This window comes from Drosophila obscura, unplaced genomic scaffold (genome assembly GCF_018151105.1).
Source record: "Drosophila obscura isolate BZ-5 IFL unplaced genomic scaffold, ASM1815110v1 contig_180, whole genome shotgun sequence".
Taxonomy (NCBI): domain Eukaryota; kingdom Metazoa; phylum Arthropoda; class Insecta; order Diptera; family Drosophilidae; genus Drosophila; species Drosophila obscura.
In genome coordinates this window covers 203,586-211,331 of record NW_024542768.1, presented here as the reverse complement: position 1 = coordinate 211,331, position 7,746 = coordinate 203,586, and the positions used below count along the sequence as shown (strand labels likewise).

Here is a 7,746-nt window from a genome sequence, read left to right as displayed (position 1 = left end):
AAAAATCATAAGCTCAATAATGTATATACTGACTGAGTACGGGTATAAGTAGAGTCGTGTCCCCAGAAACGACTCACACGTTCCTTCTCGTTTTTTTTCTAACTTCTTTAAAATGTGGGTTATTAAATTTTTTAACTTTTATTTTATTATTTATTTTTAGGTTAAATGCAAATCATATACATATATAATTTATTTAAGATATTTCATCTAACAGTATATCAAATTGTAGTACATATTAAAAATTAATTTGAGCTAAAAGGTTGTTTCGCCTGTAGCCGTTTCTTCGCATCACGAAGTGCCGCCTTGGTTGCGTCTAGCAGCTCTCGGTAACGCTGTATGTCGTCGGGCGATCCGGTTGCCGCCTTCTCGCACTCAATTAAAAGCCGGCGAGTTCTGATGAGGCGAGCCTTCTATCCGCCCCTCTTTGCTTTTGGTACCGCTTTGCCGGGCGATGTTATTTCTCGTGGTGGTGCGGCTCTCCATTCTGCCGTGCCTTGTATTCCTCAATTGTCAGCCTCTTGGGGCCCGACCGTAGTATATATAGTATATTCCATACATGTGTATGGTCGGGTGTATTCTTGGTGGCTCTCTCTGGGTTTATGGACTCCCAGCCAAGAATTGAACCTCGTCTTCAGACGTCATGTGAGAAATATTTGGTTTTATATATTTTTCTTGTTGGTTTGTTTCGTTTCTAGCTAGTACATAAGGGGCTGCCTCCATGTGATCGTCACTGTCATCCTGTCATTGATTTGCAAGGACGTTGTTTTTGTTTCAAACGTCCTGCGTCTGTTGGTTGACAAAACGAATTTTGGGACATGACAAGGACAAGCCTTGTATATTTTATTTATTTTTGTACTGGCATCTGGCATCTGGCAATAAAAAATTTTTTTTATTAGTCTCCTGGAATCTTCTGATTCCTCCTGGAATCTTCTGATTGCTCCTGGCAGGATCGCCATGTAATAAGTATATGAACGCGCTTGGCAAGCTCCGTTTTATTAATGAATCTTTATTGATTTAAAACGTATATTTATACAGAAATCATAAAGGCGAGTTTCCCCCATGCAGCTGTATTGACGTGGGAAACAAAGCCTCGTTACGTAAGGCTCCCACGGTCAATATGCAATATGAGGCGTCGGAATTCGGACGGCGGCGGTAGCTGCCCAATGCCCGTTACGCAAGGTTCTTGGTCTGGATGCAGACGCATCACTTTTGGGAAATGCCAGCGACCGCCGCTGGGCCCGCATCATATTGCAATTTGTCTCTAGAGTGGTGCTAAAATTGATTAGCCCAAACACACTGCATGAATATACTACACTGGTGATCTCGTGGTTGCGGCTGTACGTCGCTGTTCTAGCCATGTCTCGTCACAAACGGCGGAGTGCCAACGGATCTACGCCGTTCGGGAACAACAATCAAACTTATATACACAGAGCTAACGAACCATGGCTCTAGCCACGGTTCTCCACAAATAGCGGTGTGTCCGCATCTCCCGGAAATAAAATAGTCTTAAGAAACGCACACAATTAATTAAGAACGCTTGATCAACAACTATACACATTCTTCTCCACACAACAATTTAAAACACATCACCTCTTGGGACATTTCGTAATCTACGGCCTATATAAGAAATATCATTTGCGTTATTTCACAATAAGTCAAGCCAGCATAAAATTATCGACTTACCACTCAACATCCGCGATGCAGAGTTAACAAAAAGTCATTTTGAAACCAAATACCCAATTCCCAACTGCACCTTCCGGGATGCAGCCACAGCAACACCACCCTGACCCACTAAAAATTGTCAACGAAGCACCAAGCTTCGACCTAATTACCACACCCCACAATTATTAATTAATTATTATTTCCGGATCTCAGGTGTGATCGCCAGCTGCATAAAAGGGCCAAGATCGGCCGAAAGAGCAGGCAGTCCATCAGCCCGAACACAAAACACTGCACTAGGCAGTCCATCAGCCCGAACACGAGACACTGACTAAGCAGTCCACCGGCTCACAGGCCAAGTAACAAGATCCGCGAGTAATCCATCGTAAACAAACCCACAAAGAAATAAGTAATAAAAATAATAAACACCAAAAAAAGCACAAACCACGATTTCTTGAAGTATTTTTGTCAGCAACACAGCGCTCCTCCTGTCTCCTACCTCTCTATCGGTCAGACAAGGCCTCTCCAAACCTAAAAGTTCCAGCAATCTACAAATTCTTCTTGTAGCGGACCCTGGACAGACTGAAGCATACCTCAGCCTGAGATAGGACCTCACAGCATGTTCATTTCTGTGTCGGCGATTTTGATGGAGTTGTCGGGAAGAATTGTCGTGTCGAATGCGCTTGGGTGGTCTGGTCGGGTGGGGTCCTCGGAAATGTTGGTGATGATGGGTGTAGTGGCAGCCATGATTGCTGGATATCTCTGGCTTGTGTCTTGAAGGAATATCTGCTCGACTTCGTCCGTTCGTCTAGCAGCGTATATATCCCTCGGTTCCATTGTATTCCTTAAATTCGTGATCCTTGTCCTAGTGCCCGTGATCGTTGTTGATATTGTCGTGCTCGTGCTCTTTGTGTGTGTTCTCGTACTGGTGGTCTCGGTGGCCATTCTCGTGCTTGTGGTCTCTGTGGAAACTATCGTATTCGTGTTTCCTGTTGTTATCCTCGTTATCGTGTTCTCTGTTGCTTGTGTTTGATCCTTGCTTTTTGTCGTAGCGGGGTTTTCTGTTGGTTTTCTTGCGTTTGCGTTCTCTGTTGATGATGTCGTAGCCATGGTTGTGCAAGGAGGTTCCGCTGGGGTACAGACTCTCAGTCTGGCCAGGGCCCGGTTGATTACAGCAAGATTTTTATTTGTTGCGGGACCTCGAGAAGATCTATATAAATGTCGCACTGACGCACTGGAATGCGAGGGCGGACACGTGTGGTGAGGGGCAGTTAAATCAGAGCCACGGGCACTGTGCTTCCACGTCCAGTGCCGCAAACTGTCTCTCCAAACTAAAGGGAAATAGCTACTGGGGGAGGGGGAAGGATCAGCTCTACGGGCACCGTGTTTCCACGTCCAGTGCCGCAGACTGACTCTCCACACTAAAGGGAAATAGCTACTGGGGAAGGGGGGAGTATCAGCTCTACGTTTCCACGTCCAATGCCGCAGACTGACCCTCCAAACTAAAGGGAAATAGCTATGGGGAAAGGAGGAAGGATGCTTCCGCGTCCGGCTTCTGTAAGTTGAGGTTGGAACTTTGGTGGATTAAATGGACTTCAGTCGCGGTGGCAGGGGTCGGGGGTACCAGCTTGAGCTCCCAGTTCCCTCCCAAGAGAATAACCCGGATGAAATTGCTTTATTCCTTTTGTAATTTTATTTAATCAGTCCCTACGCCCTACCTATCGCACTTAAGTGAAGACAGCTTACCCTCTCCACGAGAGGCTCGTTTGGTTGTTGCGTGGTTTTCCTTTCGTAGTTGGGGGGCGGGGTGGGCACGGTCACTTTTGGCGGCAGGGCACCGGTTTTTGTTTTCCGCGAATACGACTGGTACTTCTGGCGATCTCCACTTGACTCTCGAGCCGCACTATTCGACGCGGGCTCGAACCCTTCTTTTTAAGGCAGCGTCTTGTCAGAGGTACTCGGGCCGTTTCCCGATCGTCCATCGGGATCACGCTGTCTCCCTCTTTTCCATGTGTGGGGGTGAGTCCACCCTCTGCTGAGAGTCTCTGCTGAGAGTCGCTGCTCAGCCTTCGTTCCTCTGCTTGCCGCTCTGCCACTGCGTTCTGGGCTGGGCCGCATTTTGAGCGAAGTTGCTCTCTCTGCTGTTGCGCGCCGTTTCGGATCGTGACGTATGCGTCGCTCTCTCCCGTAGGTCTGTCGCTGGGCTGCATTTTGAGTGAAGTCGCTCTCTCTGTTGTGGTGCGTCGTTTCGGACCGTGACGTATGTGTTGCTCTCTCCCGTAGATCGTGGCCTGCTGTGCTCGTTTGTCAGGTGTGACGTCACTTGTTCTTCGCTGTGGCTGTGTGTGTGTGTGTGGGGCTGTCAGAGATGACGAGTACGGTGACTGTTTCCTGACCACGGTTTGCCCTATGAATTTACGATGTCTTTCCCCTACTCGGCTTTCGCCTCTGTTCTCCACTATATCTGTATATATATATATATATATATATATCTTATATCTCCCTTACAGTTGTTTGCCATTGTTCTCCCTTGAGGATGTCGTGGTTGGGTTCTCGGTTGTTGGTCGTTTGGTTTTGTTCTCGGGTCCTTGGGTTAGCACATGGCTGGCGGTGGTCATCGGCTCGTCGTAAATGTAGGCGAGTGGTTCCGCATTGTATTGTGGTTTCTAATAGAAACAGAAAGTCCATGCCCAGGATAACGTTCTCCACCATGCTTGGCAAAACCAATAGGGGTATTCGTACCTCGCGCATAAGTAGTTCAGTGGATGCGAGTAATTTCTTGAGTAATGGGCCTCACTGACCCGTCGGCTAGACGGATCTGCATTAGCGCGTCTCGTACATTTGTGTCCGTAATTAATCTTTCGACCAGAGCTTGGTTTACGAAACTTCGGGTTGCTCCTGTGTATATAGTTGCATCTGTTGGTCTTCCTTCAATCGTTACCATCGTTACCATTCTGTCCGCCATATGGAAAGCGTGGGAGTACGACGTGTTGCGGTGATTCCCAGGTTCAGTGTGTCTGCTTGTTTCATCCGTAAGAGGCAGAGTTCTCCTTATAGATATCCCTCGGATATCAGGACTACAGGTGGCACATTGTTTTTGGCCGCTGTGGGCGGGGGAACGGGTATGCCAAGTTTGTGATCGAGGATATTCTTCTTCAGGATTCCAGGATCCTTGATTATTTCTGCAGGGTAATACTCACTCTGATCACCGACGGTACTTTGATCTATGCTTAGATGTAGAAGCTCGTGCTCGTGAAAATGGAGGGTAGGCGTAGCGGTATTTATTGCTGGCTAGTGGTGTTTTAGCGCACTAGTGTTAATATCTTGTCTTTTTCCTTTGTTTGTCTGTATATTGTGTGTATGGTTTTCGTGGCTCACTTATTCCAGTTCTTCTTTTATCTCCGCACGGTTCCATTTTAGGAACTGGCACTGGAAGTGCGTCTAAACTTTAATTTGTTTAAGAGTTTCACTGTATCTGCACTGCGATGATTTCTCGGACCGGCACTGTACTTGGTTCGGGAATGTTGGCAGAAACAAAGCTGACTTGAACTACTTCAATAGTTTTTCGTGCCGGCACATTACTGTTGTATTGCGATGACTTTTCGGACTGGTACTGTAGCGTTTTACTGCGATGACTTTTCGGACGGGCACTGTAGCGCTGGTTTCGCGATCTCCAATATGTGTGTATTAGAGTTTTCAGAGTACGGGCGTATGTGTGTGTGTGTGTATGTTCTTGTGTATTTACACTAGGTGCATGTTTTCTGTGTTTAGGTGCTACTCGTACTTTCTTTTGGCTGTACTTAAAGCACGTGTTTGGTCTATATGAGTTTCAGTGAGGCTTCGCCTCGACTAATCCCCCTAAAGACTCTGCTCGGGCGCCACTTATAAGGAACCTATTTCAGGCTGGGGTAAGCTCAGTCCGTCCAGGGTCGGCTACAAGAAACTCGTAGTTGTTGTGAGGACTTTAGGCGAGGGACGAGACCAAGCCAGGCAATGTGCGTTGTCGCAAAGGCTCAGTGGGATCAGAATAAGGAGAGGCAGAGCAGTGCGTTGTCGCATAGGCTCAAAACGATCAGGAAGAGGCGGGGCAGAGCAGTGCGTTGTCGCAATGGCTCGGGGGATCAGGAGAAAGGGAGGCTGAGCTGTGGGTTGTCGAGAGGAAGTTAAGGAGAAGGCGAGGCAGAGCAGTGCGTTATCGCAAAGGCTCAAGAAGATCAGAAAGAAAGGGGAGTTAGTAGTTAATTTGAATAAAATGACTCGAGAGGCGTGGGCTTTGAGTATTAAATTATGTGTTTATTCAAGTAATATTCGATAATGAGGTCCCTGGCTGCATCATGTGGTTGTTGCTTACAACTTACGTGTGAACAATATAAGGGAATTGAACCGGGCTGAGTTGGATATGCGCAGGGTCCGCGTAGCAATGGGCACGTTCTGTGTTCGCGGCGGGTTCGTGTGCGTGCCTGTACGCGTGTTTACCCTTGTTACCCGTACTCAAAAAAGAATTAATTATTAGTTAATTAATTAATTAGATTTTTGGTAAAAGTGTGTGTAACGCAGAGAATGAAATGTTTCCGAGCCCGTAATGTATACATATTCATTTTTTTTTTTTTTTTGATATTAAGTTACTTTCAATTGTGATTAGTTGAAGGATTTTTTTGGCCTCCACGTCTGATACGGGTTAACGCCACCTCCTGATTGTTTTCTTGAAAGTCTTGAATAATTGTTTTAACTGTTAAATATGATGACTGGAAGAGTATGTATGATGCTCATGCAATGACGTTATTGTTAGTAAATGGTTAGCGTGCTTGATTTACAATTTGATATTTGCGATGCGTATGAATTCAACAATGTATTTGTAAAAGGCGATGGGTTCTTTCAGTATAGGATTTGAGTACTGGAAAACGATTTCTTTCTTGAGAGTAAGCGGGACATATAAAAATTATATGTGAAGTGTCTTCAGGTAGGTTGCAGGAATCACATAAATTGTTATTTATTACTTTCATTCTAGTAAGCGAAACTTTGTCTATTCCGTGACCACTTAGTAGTCTGTTAATTTGTTTGATTTCCAGACGGCTTAGATTACAGTTTTTGTCCTCAAGCCATGGTTTGTCCCGTATATAAGGAAATAATTTTCTTTCTTTCCGTCGCGTAAGTAATATATTCTCTTTCCCAATCTTCTTGAGACTATAAGAGACTATAAGAGCTAGGGCATTATTTGGTTTCCAGACTCATGCACAGACTCATGCACCCAGGCACATTGTTCGGAGCAGCCGCTGGCAACAAGCTCTTTGCGCTAGATGGCGCTCTTACATCGAATGCACGCTCGCTCTTACCATAAAACGCTCGCTCACTGATCGTAGATCAAGTCCGGGTGCATAGCGTTGAGCGGGCTGAGTAAGTTGCATTGCTCTTGAGAGCGTGGGAGTCCATCCCGTGAGAGCAAACGGAACGGAATAATATAGTCTGACGACCCTTGAAAGTAGTTATATGTTCAGTAGCCCTTCGCCATAAAACACACGGATTGAATTTGTTAGGTTAGCTTAGGTTGACCCGGACGGCCCTCATGGGGCCACGCATAGGCCGATATGGCCCTTAGTTGTCCGGATGGGGGGGTGCATGAACCTTCTTCATTGTTGTGAGGTTTCAAAGTCCGTGAGGATCGAGGTGTTTTTCGCGAAGGCAAGAAGTTCCTATGGTGTCCTTCTAGAGGCATCTTCCAGTGACGCCATCACAGGGGTACGCAGGTATTTTCTTCTTGCCCTTGATAGCGCCGGGCAGCTGCATATGAGGTGTTCCAGGGTTTCGATAGCCCCTTCTTTATCGCATTTTCTGCAGTTACCACTGTTGGTGATGCCCAGTTTAACTGCGTGTGCTGCAGTTAGACAGTGTCCTGTGAGTATTCCCACTAGCATTCTGCAGTCCTTCCGTGGAAGGTGCAGTAAGTAGTGTTTAACTAAGTTTACCATTGAGCTCCTTGCACATGGTTCTCGAGATTCTGCAGGTGGTGGTACTCTTCCACCGGCTTCTGGCCTTCTTGTCCGCTTGTTTCTCCAGAGCGCTTTGTAGCGTTCTAAGGGAGACAGGCAT

At 46.3% G+C, this 7,746-nt stretch overlaps 1 protein-coding gene across 1 annotated transcript; it reads right to left on the bottom strand.

The window, feature by feature from the left end:
• Nucleotides 1-2,524: 2,524 nt before the first annotated feature.
• On the bottom strand, nt 2,525-7,746 carry LOC121404017 (myb-like protein A). The gene is made up of 3 exons (XM_041592531.1): nt 7,623-7,746; nt 3,406-3,584; nt 2,525-2,809 (listed from the first exon to the last, which is right to left on the bottom strand). The coding sequence occupies exons 1-3, from the start codon at nt 7,744-7,746 to the stop codon at nt 2,525-2,527; spliced, it is 588 nt and encodes a 195-aa protein (XP_041448465.1).